The sequence below is a fragment of the Numida meleagris genome, unplaced genomic scaffold (genome assembly GCF_002078875.1).
Source record: "Numida meleagris isolate 19003 breed g44 Domestic line unplaced genomic scaffold, NumMel1.0 unplaced_Scaffold249, whole genome shotgun sequence".
Taxonomy (NCBI): domain Eukaryota; kingdom Metazoa; phylum Chordata; class Aves; order Galliformes; family Numididae; genus Numida; species Numida meleagris.
Genome location: NW_018364295.1, coordinates 119,758 through 138,078, shown reverse-complemented (window position 1 = coordinate 138,078; position 18,321 = coordinate 119,758). Strand labels below are relative to the sequence as shown.

General features: G+C 38.7%; 1 protein-coding gene across 1 annotated transcript; it reads left to right on the top strand.

Annotated features, from left to right (window-relative positions):
* The first annotated feature begins 1,232 nt into the window (after positions 1–1,232).
* GSG1L2 (GSG1 like 2) lies at positions 1,233–15,387 on the top strand. The gene is made up of 5 exons (XM_021382494.1): positions 1,233–1,604; positions 3,465–3,512; positions 5,635–5,787; positions 11,158–11,269; positions 15,132–15,387. The coding sequence occupies exons 1-5, from the start codon at positions 1,256–1,258 to the stop codon at positions 15,385–15,387; spliced, it is 918 nt and encodes a 305-aa protein (XP_021238169.1). The 5' UTR covers positions 1,233–1,255.
* The last annotated feature ends 2,934 nt before the right edge of the window (positions 15,388–18,321 follow it).

Genomic DNA, 18,321 nt, shown 5'->3' with positions numbered 1-18,321 from the left:
ATCCCTGTGTTTGTTCTCAGAGCACAACAATATTTGTATTGTTCAAGTTGCCCAGTACAGTGACTGTAAAATAATCTGTGAACCAGTCTCATAAAAATAACAATTGTAACACCACTGTGTTTTAAGATAGGGTCCTGCCTTTGCTCCAGATGTAATTTTACAGTTGACCAAAAGACAAACTCTATTTGCAAATGTAGCTAATTATTGAACGATAAACTGCTAATGTTCAGGAGAGGAAGCTACCTGACAAGCAACCTTGTTCATATCTTCAAGCTTAGCCATTCATCAGTGAATATCAGGAAATCTGCAAGGTCAAAAGTGGAAAACTTCCCTCAATCTCCTTTAGGCCTTAGATTGTGCCATAAAGGTCCTCAAGGCACTTAGCTGAATATGCATTAATCCCATCATGCTACTTAAAGTGGAAATCCTCTGACATAAGGATTAAACAAATGGCGTATGAGGATACACTTCCACTTCTGCCTGCAAACCTAGGGACGACTAGGCACTGATGGTTCCTTGTGCAGTGCTCTTCAGGGACTCTGACCCTCATTCATTTCATCACAAGTGGTGGGAAATGCTGTAATGCTGTGAAATGCACTCATCTCCTTAAGTATTTGTTTAAGATAAAGTTTATGACTGTATTCAATTTAATTCAATGCTCTGTGTTACACGAGCATTTGGAACTGCAAGATTACTTTTATTTATTTGTTAGGTGATAAATGTAGAAGCTTCATCAATTTGACTCCACATGCTGATTGAAATAGTAAGTGCATTTTGTTTCTTTAAATATTTCTTTTTTTCTGATTACATATTGGTATACTTTACAGGCTGCCCAGGGAGGTTGTGGATTCTCCTTCTTTGGAGATATTCAAGACTCGCCTGGACGTCGAGCTGTGCAGCCTGCTGCAGGGAGCCTGCTTTGCAGCGGGATTGGTCTTGATGATCTCTAGAGGTCCCTTTCAACCCTACAATTCTGTGATTCTGTGATACTTCTTCTGTGTTCTTTGTGCCCTTACTCCTGTGTCTCTTGGCCCAAATTATAATTAATTATCTCTTCCCCTCATATTTCTTTCACAAGATGTTAGTACAAAACAACACTGTGCTAAATCCTTAATCTCTCCTACCACATGATTTCTCTCTCTCTCTGCTTTCTGCCTTAACGACTAAGCTGGTACAAGTCACTGAGAGGAGTGAAGATTAGGATGGAAAATACAGTCAGGTGTTTCAGCAGGCAGATGTATACGTAGCTTTGTAAATGATTGTTTCAGAAGAACAGATACGGCAGTCCTGGAGTATGCCAGTTTCAGACCCAAGCACAGACAGACGGCAAAGAGCCTCAGTAGCATTTTTTCTCACTTTTCTCTCTTTAGTTTTCTCTATTACAGCATTCAGTAGCAATTACTGGTGTGAAGGGACAAGAAAAGTTGCCAAACCTTTCTGCATAGGACAGGCCAAAGGAGATCACTGCATCCGCTTTAATAGCCCTGAAGCCAACAACAGCAATGCTGTGCAATATATCTGGGAGACAGGAGATGACAAGTTTGTTGACCTAAAGTTTCATGCTGGGATTTGGTATTCCTGCGAAGAAATTATAAATGGGGAAGGTGAGTAAAAGCACAGAAACTTACTTTAGAAAATACTCAGAATTCTTTCTACTTATTTGATGTCTATTTCCTCTTTGCTGCAATATCATGTATATATTTTAAAAGAATAAGTAGCCTTTAAATGCTGATTTTCTCTGGAAAAGGGAATCTTAGAGGATATTCCCCAGTGAATTTCTAAAAAAAATCTAATAAATTCTGTAAAGTATCTTGAAGTGACAGACAATCACGCAGATCAAGAATTTTTTTTTCTCTTAACAGAGAAGGGTTTCATATTCTGATGTTGTTACTCTCTTAGGCAAAAATAACCCCCATGATGGATGGGCCAGGCTCTTTTCAATGGTGTGCAATCACAGAACAAGGGGCAATGGGAACAAACTGCAGCACAGTGAGTTCCAAACAAATGTGAGGAAGAAGTTCTTTGCAATGAGGGTGAGAGAGCCCTGGAACAGACTGCTCAGAGAGGTGGTGGAGTATCCTACTCTGGAGATACTCACCTGGGTGCCTACCTGAGCAACCTGCTGTAGCAAATCTATTTTAGGGTGTATTGTACTAGATGATCTGCAGAGGTCTGTTACAAACCCTACAATTCTGTCGTTCTGTTATATTTACCTTGAATGATTGCCCTGTAGCAACATAAAAACCATAATACGCATTTTTAAAGACAAATTATTTAGATTTTCATTTTACCAGTTAAATCTGTGGGACTAAGGTTTTTTCATGGATTTCCTCTTAAGTACAGGCAATCTTATTTTCTTACTGTGATCTCACAATTCATAAACCAAAGCAGAATAATATTATTTTCACCCTCCTAGAACAGAATTTGGAAATTATCGTGAGTGGTGTCATATAACTGAGTTTCACTCTGACTACGTAAGTATCGGTAGAATTGGAAGAAATTGCTGTGTAAGAGAACCTCTAATTAATTTTGGATCTTTGTACATGGGATCTGCTTAACTGATTTGAGAAATAGGGTTTATATTGTGAATTCAGGCCAAAGTTAATTTTTTCTTCTTATTGTTCTGATCAGTTTGGGAGTGGCAAATTGAACAAAACTAGGAAATGATCAGCTGTCATCTGTGCAACAAAATACAAATATTTTAGAAGTTGTATGTCAAGAAGAGCCAGTTCTGCCATAAGATCTTGTACATTATGCAGTTTTAAAGAGGTTAATGTCAAAGATCAGAGCAAAATACATCTCTCACTCAAAAGAAAACAACAAAAAAAGACATATTTTAGGTAGAGACTGCTGTAGATACTGGGTTCATAGAATTGATCTGTCGGCTGTGGCTGTTTTTGTTCATATTTGGTGTGGTTAGTAGCTGAAAAAAGCTCATCCTCTGTTCTCAGAGCAGACCAAAGTTAATTCCAAGAGCTTTGTTCAAGGCATCTACACAGGGATCAGGAGGTCACATGGGTTTGAAAATCAAAGCTTACAGATAAAAAAACAGTCAAGCTTAGAAGAAACTAGTGTGAGCAGCAGCCTTGTTTCTGTAGAATTCTTTTCCAATCTTAGTGATTCTATGATTCATAAGCTGGATGGAATACAGCTTTCAAACAAACTGTTAATTTTCCATCTCTGGCTTTCACAGCTGCAACCTTTTGGATAACACGTCAAAGACTTTCTCTAAGTCACTCATAAATATGTAACACTATTTCTGCTCTGAAACAGTCTGGGAGGATCTCTAGGAGTCAATCCAAGTACCAGAGACTACGTACAAACACACATTAAAAAGAGTTTCTCCTGGTCATCTTAATTCGTGCTTCTATGGTAATTTTTTTTTCTGTTGAACTGTTTCCTTAGATCATTACAGAATACAAAATAATGCAGAATTTTCTTTTAAAACTATTATTTTTTTTTAGGTGAGAAATGTAGAAGTTTTATCAGTTTGACTCCAGCTTCTGATCGAGGTAAATATGCAATTTTGTTTACATAAATAAAACATCCTTGATCACATTTACCAATAAAATAAATATAATGCATTTTGATTTGAAAAAAATATTTCAATCTCATATGGTTTTTATTCTTTATTTAGTTTTTCCACTCCAAAATGAAGCCCACATGACTTAAAGTATACATCAATGTCTTTTCATTCATCATTCAATCACTCCTTTTGAATAGCAACTTAAACAAAAAAAAGTATTTTGAATATTGTTACTAGAAATAAGGATTTCAAATGTTTTGCCATCTCTCTCCTCATACCTCCAAATTCAGTCAAGGATTCCATGTCCGGCACTATGCTATCTGGAAAGGACAGAGGCACAGTAGCATATGAATGGAGACAAGCAATTTGCTGTCCCCTTTAAATCCCGAGGGACTTGAGAGGTGTGCTGTGCACCAAACCAATCTTGAGGTGAATCCTCTCCTTGTGTGCTACACATAGCTCTAAGTGGGTATTCGCATTCATCAAGGTTTTGCAACTCAAAAATAACTACTGAAAGCATGGAGTAAACCTAGTTCTTTCAAAGAACTGCTTCTATTCCTACTAAACCTGCTTGCAGATGCCATGAAGAGAGCACCCCTCCAGTGTTAACCCTATCATTTCAGTGGTTATACCAATCTGGAAGTGGCTGATCCAGAATAAAGTCTTCTCCAAGGTTTGCAAATACACACTAGAAAAGTATTCTTGTCCAAATAGCCTGGATATGCAATTTCAACCACCGGGCATAGCAGAAAGACTGAATATCTGAGGGCTAGCCCCTCTTCTCACCTCTGTGCAGCCATGTCTCTGTGCAAAAATAATTCAAGATGTTTGTAGCATGAGGAGTAGGTTGTAGGCCTGGGCCTGAGAGCTCCTCACACCTAGAACCACAGATGGATGCAGTATTGAAACACCTCTGTGAACAGGACATTGGCCCCTGGTATCCACAATTCAGATTAAGACACCTAAGAAAGCACCCCTGTACCTGAATACTGCACTGTGAAAATACCTCAGGGCAGTGAAATCCTGTGTGGAAATAAAGGTTTTTGCCCTTGTCACATCCCACCTTGAACAGGAAAACAAAGTTTGTGTTCCACACATACATATGGCTGCTATGTGCGCAAGACTTGGGATGCATCAAGCTCACTATTCCTGAACTGAACATCTCAAGGCAAGGTGATACAAACAGGTGCTCAGTGCATGTGTAATGATGGCTCACTATTCAGAAGTATTTAGATGCAAGGTCCTATTATTGGACCATACTGCTGGTTAACGTATCATTCAAATTTCCTGAACAAAATCTATTTTTTTTTTGCTGAGATAAAGACTTTCTTGAGAAATACACCTTGCCCAGGAACTCCAATGCATAGCCTGACCCACTAATATAATGACTAAGTATGTAGTATTTAGCGATCAATTACATGTCTTAGCAATGTTTCTATTTTTAAGTTATGATTTTTAGTATATATGTATGTATATATACCTGGTGCATATCTATGAAATCACGTGGATATAAAATCAGATGTCTAAGGACAAAATAACTTGTTTTTAAGAAGGTTTGTATGGTTCAATAACCAGTTGTTGGCCAGTTCCTGCTACTATCTGGATATAAGAAGACTCTGCCTGCTCCTGCCAGTGTGACATTAGCATATCAATGGTAAAACAGTGATGTAATTAATAGATAATCAGAGAGAGATGAACTAACAGATGAATATCAGTGAAAACTGGAGATTGCCTAGGCACATGAAGGCATCTCTGTCCAAATAGAAAGAGCTTGTCTGGTGAAAGACTGAGCACTAAAAGGGAAGATGTTTGTTAATGACTAGGGTAACTACTGAACGTAAAAAATGTACTTCCCCACCTTGCACTGTGAGCTTCTTTCATGTACAGAAGTAATGTGCAACAGCTCTTGCACTACGTGGCCAAATCAGTAGAGGAATAATAATTTAGGGTAGCTATTGAACTTGAAGTCTTCTTATTGATGTTATAATAGCATTCTCACAGCCTCTGACTTTTTGCTTAAAATTGTGTAAACAATATAAATGAAGAGAAAAATTGTGAAAATACTAAATGACTTTTTGTAATCTCTGTGCTATTAATTTATTTTACAGGGGTTTTATGGCTGTCTATTGTAGCAGAGCTACTCTATAACATTTTACTTCTGACTGGAGTTGTTCTTATGTCAGTAGAAATGTGCTACTACAGTACTGTCATTGATGGGCTAAAGATCAACGCCTTTTCTGCAGTAGTCATCGTACTAGCAGGTACAATTTAGGATCTCAATTTATTACATCTAGAAAATTTAACATTGATAGAGTTCTATCTGAAGATTAATAACAGTGTCTGGGATTGTGAACTACTACCATATCTACTGAGACCTTAACAACACACATTTTTTTTAATGAAATATATTATTGTCATTTCTTAATATGTTTTTTTAATTTTACTTTATATTTATACTTATTATTTTTAATGTCAGTGTTTTAACTTTATTATTTTTAATTTGTCTGATTGTCAAAGAAAAAACCTTCAAAATAACTTGATTTTCTATTTCCAATATGCTGAGGATAAAATGAGCAACAGTCCAATCAAAATGGCACTTATAAGAGGGAACAAAATGGAATCACATAGTTTTCAATAGAAAACCATCATAAAAATTGTGTTTAATTTTCTGCATTTTACTTTGTAATCCAGTGCTATCTAATAATAGCATCCTAGGCAAATTCAATTTAGAAGAAACTTCAAAGGGTCCCCAGTCCAACCCCCTGTTCACAGCAGGGTTACCTCTGAGGTCAGAGCAGCTTGCACAGCAGGGCTATATCCTGCTGGTTCTTAAAGACCTGCAGCCTTCCTGGGAAGCTGATTCCACTGCTTGTCTGCCCTCATGGTGAAGAATTCAATATATCAGTACCCAAGCAATTTGGTCTGAGCTCATCATTGACATTGAGAACTGGAGGTCAGACCAGAGACTTCTGAAAGTGTCTTCCAGTCTGAACTACTCTGCAATTCTACCTATATCAAACAATTGTTACTGAGGAAAGTTGTGCTAAAATTACTGGTAACATGCACACTGTTTCATACTCATTTTAAAGCTAGAAGTAATATGACTTCTTACGGAGCACATACCACCATCCTTCACATTGCCATGAGTCCAAAGTGATTTATGCTGGTTGAGAGCATATCTTCTAGAAACACATCTAATTGCAAGTCAAGTACATGGGCAGATGGCAAAGCCTATGTCTTTATGAATTAATCTCAAAATACTTTTCTCTGAGAAAACTGGGTTTGATCCTAATTCTAGTATTTGTGGATTTAGTGTTCTTGTATTTGTGATTGCTGTGCCTTTCTTAATGAATTAAAGATTTTTCATTTTACTTTTTCCTCTTAGACATAATCACATATTTAATTCATTTGCCATTATCATTTGTTGGATAAGTAAACCAAGAATTTTAAAAGCCCAGTCATGATTATGGGGAAAAATATTTTTCTTCCTTTCTGAGGATGCCTTTGCATACTTGAAGACACCTATTGTGTCTCACCTTCATCTTCTCTGAAATAAATGATAGAAAACCTGTCGTATGACTTCACAAATATTTCTACTGCCTCTGATCACTCTTGCTGCTATAGTTATTCTCTTGCTCAATTTTTATACAGTCTTCCTAGAAGAATGTGTTTAATGTAGACAATAGAGTGAGCCTCCAAGGACTTCAGAAGACAGCAGTTTCCATTCCAGATAGTAATTTCTGGAACACTGTAGTTTTAGTTCAGCATTCAAGTTAGGCCCAAATTTCCTAATCTTAACCTGACAGATATTTTTCTTATTCATCTTAGGAAAAACCTCCAACTCCCAGAACCACCACCAACAAAACAAAGCAAAACAAAACAAAACAAAACTCCCACCTTTGTAGTAAAAGTTCTGTGACTTCCTTAGGAAATGTAATCCAGTCCTTAATGATGAAAACACTTTCTTCATGGCCAGTATAAAGCCCTTGCTGTTAGAATTTTTGTATATTTAGGGATCTTCACCTGCAACAGTGCAGCTGATTTCCTCCTCTTTTTAGTTAAATTTTACACATTTCCAGATTTCTATCTCAGCCCCATATAGACCAGAGAGTGGTACCTAAGCTTTGCTATGACCTTTGAGAACATTGTAGAATTTTTTTTTTTTTTTTTTTTTTTCTGAATGACTTTCCTGCAAGGTGTCCAGCTGGTAAAAATGTTCATAGTCACCAGTTCTACTAATTACTCAAAAGAAGAGACCTGTCTCCATAATCTTTCTTGAGTAAGGATTTACCAGTAGAGCTCCTGGAAACAATTTTCAAATATATTATAATTGATCAGAGATTCTCTGTATTTTGAACATCTGCTATAGACTAGTTAAAGCAGTGTACTTTTTTTTGGCTGACTAAATAAGCTTACTTTTTCTGAAATGTTTCTACTTGTATCTCTTCATCCATTGTCAGGTCTATTTCTAAGGAAAGAATAGTGAACCTAAGTGATGTAAAGAGCATGGCCACCTCCTCCGACCACTCTGGCACCGGACTCCTCTTTCTTGGTCAATGGAGCCCTTCTCTGTGCCCATGGACCCAATGTCTCTGCCCAGGCTGAGGGACATAGCTACCTCTTTCCCTTTTGCAGGCTAATACAGTAGCAATGCTGAGTACATGTCACAGTGACACAGGACACACACAGGCATGCACAGGAACATGACATAGTCAGTCACCCTGCCACAGTCAAAGCACTGGCTTGAACACAGAGGATTCACATAAAAACATGAACACAGACAGCTGACTCCCAACTTGGGCTGGCAGGGGCAGGAAATCAGTAGTGCAGACCCATGCACAGCACTCCCTAGGTTCACAAACACACAGACATTCACAGATCTTCTACATGCTGGCATGAAATCTCTGTCTGTCCAGTATGCCTGCCCAGATCCTAGGCTTCCTTGTCCACTTTCCAGGTCTCCTGCTTATGGACTAGTCCAGCTTGATGCATGCTGCAAATGTGCATCTTTTATGTACAGACACTCATCCCATATGCACTCCATGCTGTAAGTTCCCCCTGGATGTAACGGCAAGGACTCCCACCCCTCCTGATACCCCAGCCCAGACCTGAGGCTCCATTACACGCTGGCTGGTTCAGCTTGGAGTTTGCTGGCTAATAAACCCCCTCTCATACACACATCAGCTGTGGGGAAGATATGGACATGCACCCCCATAGGAGCTGGCACCAGGCATATGGGCCTGGTTTCAGCCACTAGTATAGAGCCCCACACTTGCCTCACTCATGTCAGCATCCCACCAATAGGTGGTTTGGGATCACACAACGCTCTTGCCTCAGTGGCCAGGACTAGAAGACCCCACTCACACCAGAAGCTGCACTGGGACTCCATTGGTTCCAGTGGTTGGCACCCACATTCCCAGCCTTACTCCAGTAACTGGCATTAAATTCCACCCATACTGGTCCCCTCAGTAGTTGGCATTTAATCTTTTAAAGTCACATCCACACACATGTACATTCCTTCAGTCACACTGGTTTTTGCCAGTAGGTGGTTTGGGGAATGCACAATTTTGTTTCAGTGGTTGGTAATAAAAGAACCCCACAGCCTCCAGGATCTGGTATCACAGGTCAGGGGGCCATATCCCTAGTCTTACTCCAGTAGCTGGCACTTGGGGCTTAAAGTCTGTAGGACCTGACAATAGAAACCTCACTCAGTTCAGCAGCTGACAGCACAGCTAGGGGTGCCTCATCCCCTGGCCTGACTCCAAGAGCTAGCACCAGTTTTCAAACATGCACACATGTCATACATCCCCAGCAGCTGGCATAGTCTCTGTAGTCCACCTACGCACAAGGCAGAGAGCACAAATACACAGAGAGATATTTAAGAAAAAGATTTAGTAAGAAAATACAAGAAGATACGGCAGACTGCTATGATCAGGCAATGGGCTTCATCAGACAAGAACACTGTCCCCATTTCACACAGGACCAGCCCCTTCAGCCTCTTTATTCTATTTCACTGCCCTCCATGCCCACCCCTCTACCTCCTCACATTGCTCCTTCCTGCTTCTCCTCCCTTCCTTTCTCCCCCCTTCTACCTCCTCTGCAGTTTGGTTCCTATCACTGCTTCCCATTTGTCTGTCAGATTTGTGTCCCTATATGTTTTAGTCTATGGCTTCCTTCCCTTCTTATCCTTCATTGCACAAGAAAGAGGTCCTAGACCAGATACACTTAAAGGAACAGAAACTCTCCTTCCATACACGTTTACAAGCTAAATTTAACTGCTTAGACAGTTTCACCAATTACTAGCACATTTTCCTTGTGTCAGTAGTCATAAGCATTCACCATTATTAATATTCCTTATATACCTTTGTGCAGTACTAAGGAGGCTTACACAGCAAGGTTTTACTGGCTACTCTTTACTTCAGCTAGATGCTTATTTCAAACATTTCATGAGATATTAAAAAATAGAAGAGCATCTTAGTTATTAAATTTACATACAATCAATCATAAATATAAATGAAATCTAGTTATATTGTCAAGGAAATGGTTTAAAGATTCCTTCACTTTAATCTGTAACAAAAATGCAGTATTTTATACCAACACAAAAAGAATTAGCATGAAATTTTATCCTTACATGAGAACTCGAAGGAGGGAGTTCTAGTAAACAATGGGTTCACCACCCTGTGTTCCAGGATACCATTTCGTAGTGACTACTGAAGCCAGGTCACTGTCAGCTGTTACTTGTTGTGTTCTAGACTGAGAACCTCTGTGGACTAGCTATTGCTTTTATCTTTTTTGCAAGAATTCATGAAACAGAGCTACTTTAGGAACATCTATCAACTGGGTCTTGTGAGTTTGGTGGGGGACTGTCTGCTCTGAGAATCTTGTGTTTTAGACAGTGGGTTGCTAGAAACTTCCAGGATATTTGTGGATTTGTAAATGTAGCTGGAAACAGAAAATACAGAAGTTAATGGGGAAGTTCACTGATGAAAAATAGAATGCTGAGGGAAAAGAGGTATCATTAGGCTTAGGTAGTAGCTTTGTAGGAATTCTGAAAAGTAGATGATTAAATAGAATCCACTTTAACAACTGATTCTTTCAGTGCTTTTCAATAGGTATTAAGTATTTGTTTACTTTTTCACTCACTTAGATAATGCTGATAAATCTGTATGCTTTTGAGACACCAATACAACCAATACTTATACCTTTGAAAATCTTTCCACTGAAAGATAGAAAACTATGGGAAAAGTGACCTGTGCAATATAACTGAGTGAGACCTCATTGTTACGGCTGATGCCTGCTCAGGGCTAAATTACTAGAAGTAGATTTTCAGAGAGTGAGAACCAATAACTTTTTTGCTTTTTAAAATCTAAGTATTGCATATTCTACTGCTCCCATAGATTCCACTAGCATACATCACAGGTGTCAAAGGACTGAACTAGTGATTGTGTTGACAAACTCACAACACATAAATACAACTAGATAACAAAGTCCAGCATTCTTCAATCTCTTATGGAGCTTAGATATGGTGAAAAACGTTCTTCAGGAGCTCAAGGGACAACTACTGTAAGTTGAGAATGAAGAATGGCTGCAGCTTGCATTTTCTAATATTCTCATGATATTGTATTTTTTAGGTCTTCTGGGCATGGTTGCTCACATGATGTACACAACTGTGTTTCAAATGACTGTAAATCTTGGTCCTGAAGACTGGAGGCCTCACACATGGGATTATGGCTGGTCCTATTGGTACCTATTGGTTTATGTTTGGTTCTTCCATTACATTTCGGTCACTTCATCCTATATTTAAAGAATTTATACCTACTTTATAATGGATGGGTCTAACGTACTTCCCTCCTGATTAAACAGTTCAGTATCTAGACTAAGAAACAGGGCTATGCAAGAGATTTTTGCTATATGGATATCTTTGTTGTGCCACTGAAAATCCATTCAAATTTAGTCAGTAGTCAGCATTTGAACTTTCAATGATACTTGTTGGAAACAGCTGTCATTATGTCAGTGGAGAAACAATTGTACTGGGTTAAATCCAAAGTCTGCTGGGCCCAATAATGTCACTAGAGCAAAACTCAGAGTAATTCTCTCCATACCAGTTCTGAGAGCTGAGAACACAGTTCATTGTCATTCACACTTTTGTTCTTTTAAGTTTTATTGTATTTTTACTGAATGAGAGATTATGGCTATGTCTTTACAATGCAGATTTGCTAGAGATTTTGCAGTGAAATAGTGGTGGTTTTTTTCTGTCTCTTGTTATGTTACTTTCCACCTTCCTAATAACTGAAATCACATTTGAAGGTCACTCTACATTGCTTTGTCTCTGTCCAGGAAACAATTTCCTGAGCAGAAGCAGATTATTTGGAAGCTTCTCTTCAATATATATAAATGGAACTGTTTTTCTAGTGCTTTCAGTGCACTCAAGTATGGGTCTGGTCAATATTTCAAGAACAGAGACTATTCAAATAATGACAAATAATGTAGTTTAACCTATTTGTCCAACTTACAGGGAAGCCATTGGTACCTGCATATACAAAGACACAGAGGAAGATGGTCTGTGTGGTGCCTTTTTTTCTAATCAATTGCATGCTCCTTTTTCTTCTGTCAAGATTTACTTTCTTCTTTCCTCTACCCAGCCTAAAAGGTAGTCATGTCACCCCATTCAAATCTAGGAATAAAGCAAACCATACATACAGATATCTCATCTCCTTCTTCCAGCTGTATTGCTTGGTTTCTTTCCTCTTATCTCTTTCCACATGAAATATTGTCTCTCTTTTGATAGCCTACATTTGGACCTTCCTCACTTTTGTGTACATCCTCAACTCAAGCTTTCCAAAACTTCTCTCTCACTGACTGAGTGGGAGAACCTCATGAGAGTGAAAAGGGAAAGATGCTGATACTATAAGAGGAAAGAAGACAAATGCCAAAAGATGGGCATTCATGATTGTAATTAACTATATTTTTCATTATCCCAACATCCACTTACGGCCAGTGTCACTAAGGCCATGACAGGGACATGGACAGGCAGACACACAGGAAAAGATTTTACTACTTTACCACTGGGTCCCCTTTAACATCACCTCCCTAAAAGCCAAGGAAGACAGAGAATCAGGCCAGTTGCAGCAGTTTTTCATCCCAGCCTCCAGACTCATTGGAGAAGTACTCCAATGCCTGCAAGAACTGTTGATCCTCTGTCATTCCACTTGCTACTGTTTCCCATGTCTCCTCATACCTGGCTGCAGTGCCAGAGTTTTTTCTTCCACCTGGTCCAGGAGGCACTTGCCACAACAGTTACTACTGATGGGTAGGCTCATTCTGTGGTGTCCCTGAACATCATTTCAGTAAGTGTTGTGGTTTAACCCAGCAGGTGGCTCCACACCAGACAGTTGTTTGCATATCGATGTCTTATCAACATCATTTTTCCCCTAGAACCAAAAACATAATATCGTGACAGACTCTGAGGAAAACAGTTCCATCCCAGCTGAAACTAAGACAAGAAATCTCTCCATATTTCTTTTTTATATTTTTAGGTAGATTGGAAGACTTTCTTATTATTAGTGAATCTTTCACTCTCCTTGTGTTTCTCACATTGATATATCCTCAAATGAAAAAACATTTTCTCTCTGAAGATTTGCTCTGTACTAAGTTTCTGTCACTAAGCAGTGACGGAAAAACGTGTAATCCAGTTGCGCTTTTATCTGTAATTCTTTTATCCAGATGAACTAGTTGCTGTACTCCACTTTCTTTTCCAGTTGATCTTTCTGATCACCCTTTTGCCATTATTCTTTGAGCAGAGTTCAAACTGAATTCACTTCTTGAAGCTGAATTTCCACTGTAGCCAATCTACCCTTAATCCTTTGGCTCTCTCAGTAACAAGACTTTGCTCACTTCTTTCCTTAGTTCTCCTTAGTCAGTGGGTTGCTTTTTTTTTCCAAATTGTTTATGAAAAAGGAAAAGTTATGGGAAAAACCTTGAAGAATTGTATTAGTATCCTCTTGTATTGTCAAAGGAGGCAATTTACTTCTGTCTTTTATTTTGTATATTTTAACGCAGCATTGATCTACAGAAGCATCTGTTCATAAGAGTTCGATTTTTTTTCAGTCTTTGGTAAGAGGCCTTTTATGAAGTTTTCTTGAAATCAGTTTCTTGCCTTTATTGCACTAGCTCCTTCAAAGTGCTTTAACAGGCTGATTAGGAAGAGTGACTCTGTGTTGAAGAGTCTTGTCTTCAACAAGAGTTGTGCTTCATAGTATTAATTATATCAATTTTTCTACTAATGCTACAGTGCTTTATTTATTCAGTCAAAATGCTTTTTACATGAATTAGATAGTCTACCTTTAAATCATCTCATAGGCTCAAACTTGATTTCATTGCTGCCATCTTTAGCTCTTCTCTACTACAGTTGGCTCAAGCCATAGGTTACATATCAGCACAGGTGACCTGCTGTCCCATCTGTGTTTGGTTTGAATGGTGACTTATATCTATCTGTTTCTGTTGACTTTCCCCAGTTCTTGCTATTTCTTTGTTACAAGGTCTTTTCCACTTATCCTCATATTTGAGACGGTAAGTCAATGTGTAATTCGGCTGACTTGAGGAGAAAATATAGCTTAAATTGCTCTCCCTTCTTCCTGCTCCTAGTAGTCCTATGCATCTGTGCGCCATACTGCATTGCACTCAAACTCTGTCAACACATCTGGTTGTCCAATTATCCTGGGAACTAATCCTTGCTGAAAATAGCACTCAAAGGGGGAAAAATAAAGAAGGAAAGAGTTATTTAAAAACAAAAATGAGTTCATTGAGCTACAGTAAGGATGTGGGAACAAACAGCTGTAAAGGAGAAGAGATATTAACAGGAGTTACTTAAACTGTTTTCTCCACTAAAGCACAAGTTTCATTTGATTACCTTGACCTTGCCATGTTAAGAAAGGCTCTGCTAAATTTCTCCACTGTAAACTCTAATTCATTCCACTGTGAGCGTATTTTTACATGATAATTTTACACTTCTAGCACATGTTTCCCACTTAGTAGTCTAGGTTTTTCCTGTATCTTCAGTAAATTGTACCTCAATATCATGTTTTAATTCTGTCTTGTTATGGTGTTACTCTAAACATTTCAGTTTCACTTCTCTTTAGTCATCACCTGTATTTTCTCAAGAATGTATTTCAGTGTTTGAGCCTACTATTTAACTCTTTTCTTACTAATCTTTCTGGGTAGCTGACACAAATTATTTCTCAGTGGCACCTGTGAGATTTTTAGTGTTAGTAGCTGCACATTTTAATTTTTTAAGCATCTTCATTTTTATGTAGTTCCTTTTCCTGATAATGAATTCAGAATTAACAGAGGAAATTGAGGCATTAAATGTGAATATTATAAGGAAGGACATTAAATGTGGATATTATAAGCATTATACAGAGCTCCATTTTATAAGTCAGGTATGTGGATGGCCATTAATCAAATGTATTTCTTCTTCTCTGACCATGCTCCTTTTTCCCTAGTATAAACCAGTGCAACCACTTGGGTGCGTTTTTCCAAAAATAAAGTTGAAGAACTTGGATATGAAAATGTTCTGCTAATTTCTTATAAACTTTTTTGTTTATAGCCTCGCTTGGGCTTCCTTCGCTTGCTGTATGGCTGCAGCTGTTACCACTATTAACAAATATACAAAAACTATTTTGGAATTCAAGCACAAAAGAAAAATGCTGGAAAGGAGTTTAAAGATTAAATTCAAGTTTCCTGATCACGCAGCTCCAGAGAAAGCTTGCAATGTGTATGTGAACTCTTTTCACAACGCTACAGAGGACCGTGCATATCCAGTAAAAGATTTACATCACCTGGGCACTATTTCAGTTCTATAAATTTTAACCTTTTCTAAAGGTATAATGTGAACCATCAAATCAGAACAGAATGAAACAGTATTATTTAATAAAATTGTATATTTGTGTAGAATTAGTTATCTTCTCTAATAAAAAAATAATAATTCCACGAATGTTTCAAGGAAGTCTTAGTATTAGAAAAGCAGATTCAGGTCTCCTAGTTCAGAAAAAGTCTATGACACAGGTTCTGCATAGCTCTGATTTTTAAGCAGAGAGTGCCTGGTGTCTCTTGCTGAAGCTCAGAAAAGTGAAGGCACGTGCCCTTGTTTGCAGCAGATGTGCTGTTTTGATGAGCTAAGGAGCTGTGGGAGGAGGTGAGCAGGCTGCATAGCACAAAGAATGATGAAAAAGAGATCAACATGTTATTCACAGAGATGCTGCAAAGAAAAGCACCTGAACCCCTACATGCACAGAAGGAAGACCAGCTGGAGACTCTGCTTGCTGGAGGTGCACAGGACTGGGAATGCTGGGTGCTTGTGACTTCTGGTAAGAGGAAGATGGCCGTTTATCCATTAGCAGGTCTGCAACTGCAGAACTGGTTTGGTCTCTGACATCAGGCAACAAGCTGGAAGATCTACCTGGTGTGCTCAGAGCCAGCAAATCCTGAAAGATGCAGCAGCACCAGTGTGTGACAGCAGTGAGAGGCTGTCTCCTTCAGGGAAGTTGTGTTTTCCTTGACCCTACAGGAAGATAGTCTGGGTGGAGGGCCTGGATGCTGCAGGCAACACCTGGTTTTACACAGCTGGTCCTGATGACAGGCTTTGACAACTGTAGCACTCTCTCTGAGGATCAAGAACTGCTTGGGGATACAAGGGCCACTTAGTAAAACTGGACAAAAGAATCTTAGTGATCAGGCTGGCCAACCTGTTGAGGGGAATGTTTACTAGGAATGATGGAAAGGGCAAATTATGTCATTAAGTAGGTACAAGGCGCCAAGAAAAAGTGAGACCTCAGGAATGACAGAACAAGATTAAATAAAACTCATCTCAAGTGTATGTACACAAGTTCAAGCAGCCTGTGAAACAAGTGGGAAGAAATAGAATACTGCATGCACACAAAGAACAACAATGCAACTGAAATAAGAAATGTGGTGGCATGGATTGAATGACTGGATTACTGTGATGGCTGAAAATCAACTCCATGGAGAGTGACTTGGGGATCTTGCTGGACATCAAGCTGGAAATGTGCCTGGCAGAAATGCCTGCAACATCCTAGGCTATATTAACAAAACGTATCTAGTAGGTCAAGGAAAGTGATTACTACTTTCTGATTGGTATTCATTAGATGATATCTAGAATACTGTGTCCCATGTTAGTCTCCCCTGCACAGGAAAGGCATGCACAAAGTGGTCTTTCAGCAGAAGGCCACAAAGATGGTTATGGGGCTGGACCACATGTGGTATAAGGAGAGACTGAGGGAAGAGAGCTTGTTCTATATGCACAGAAGGCTTCAGAGGGACCTGAAGCCCTCAGACACCCACAATATGTAGAGCAGCATTTTGGTATTTACAAGGATTTAATTACATGGAGCTGGACTTGTGTAGACCATACACCAGTCTGAGAACACCAAACACCAGGCACAGGTTCAGACAAGAGATGTTTGGACTGGATGTAAGTAGAAACTTCTCCACCGTGAAGACATCAAGAGTGATATAGCCTACCCAGAAGAGATGGTACAGACTTTCTCCTCTGAAACTTTCCAGATCTGACTAGGTAAATCTCTGAGAAAATTGGTCATACCTCAGACATGATTCTACTTTGAGAAGAAAGTTGGACCAGAGACCTCCTAAGGTCTCTTCCCACATGAGTTATCCTCATCTCCTCCAAACTGAATCTTACAGGCAATATCTGGAATTTCTCTTTCAAAATTCAGTTTCTCTGTTCTCTTGCTTCTTTCTGAATATTTCAAATACCAAACGGGCCTTCATTTTCAAGGTTCAAGTTTTGTTTCCTCTACCCAGTAACAGAAAATCCTTCTCATCAGCCTGCATTTTCCTAAAATTGCCAGCTCCTGTCCTGTAACAGCGTCTCAGAGTGTAGAATTTAAGTGTTATCTCCTGTAGAGTTAAGATAAGACATACAGTTTGCTAGCTTTATAGCTGTTAATGGTGCACAATGACCATGAATTACTTCATTAACACAAACTTTAGAAAGAACAATGTCATTGTATTCTCCTTCTCATTAATTTAGTATTTATCCTTTTCCCAACTTCTAAACACCTTAAACAAAACCAAAGGACATCTCTAGGCAGTGAATAGGCTAGATTGTGTCCTGCCAGCTGACACTTTATTGCAGAGAGCACTGTGGAACTTGCTAAAAGATGTCAGACATTTATACCATCAAATATCGTGATGTTTATATTGCAGATCATTTGACCCAATTAAGTTTGATGGATATGACACATTAGTAAGATGTGCTCAGAGGTACACAAAGACAAAGCTACAGTTGTGCTGGTTACTCAGAGTGCAGCAAAAATTAATGAGAGAAATAGGCACTTACAGGATGCAATTTATGTAATCCTAAGATTTGCATCAGATAAATCACAGACTCCAGACACCTGTTTCTTTCCACCAGTTCAGAAGGGTGTTAAGAGAGGTAAAGAGTGACAAGTGCAGCTGCCATCTGAACTAAATCTCCCTTCTTTTAGTTTGAAGCTATTGCCCTTTGTTCTTTCACTATGATCTCTGGTAAAGCTTTGTTGTAGGCCTCTTGAAGTACTAAAAGGAGAAATAATACAGAAACCTTTGTATTAAGTAAGACATTTCCCTAGGGGATAAAAACAGGTCAGAAATGTCAGTGTAGAAACCTTGTCCTCAATACAAAAAGAAAGAAAGAAAGAAAGAAAGAAAGAAAGAAAGAAAGAAAGAAAGAAAGAAAGAAAGAAAGAAAGAAAGAAAGAAAGAAAGAAAGAAAGAAA

Bases quoted from the DNA above. Each gene is read 5' to 3' on its own strand.
- GSG1L2 (XM_021382494.1), top strand. From the start codon at position 1,256: ATGATTGTTTCAGAAGAACAGATACGGCAGTCCTGGAGTATGCCAGTT. The intron at 1,605-3,464 runs GTGAGTAAAAGC...ATTTTTTTTTAG, and splicing joins AGAAATTATAAATGGGGAAG to GTGAGAAATGTAGAAGTTTT. The intron at 3,513-5,634 runs GTAAATATGCAA...TTTATTTTACAG, and splicing joins GACTCCAGCTTCTGATCGAG to GGGTTTTATGGCTGTCTATT.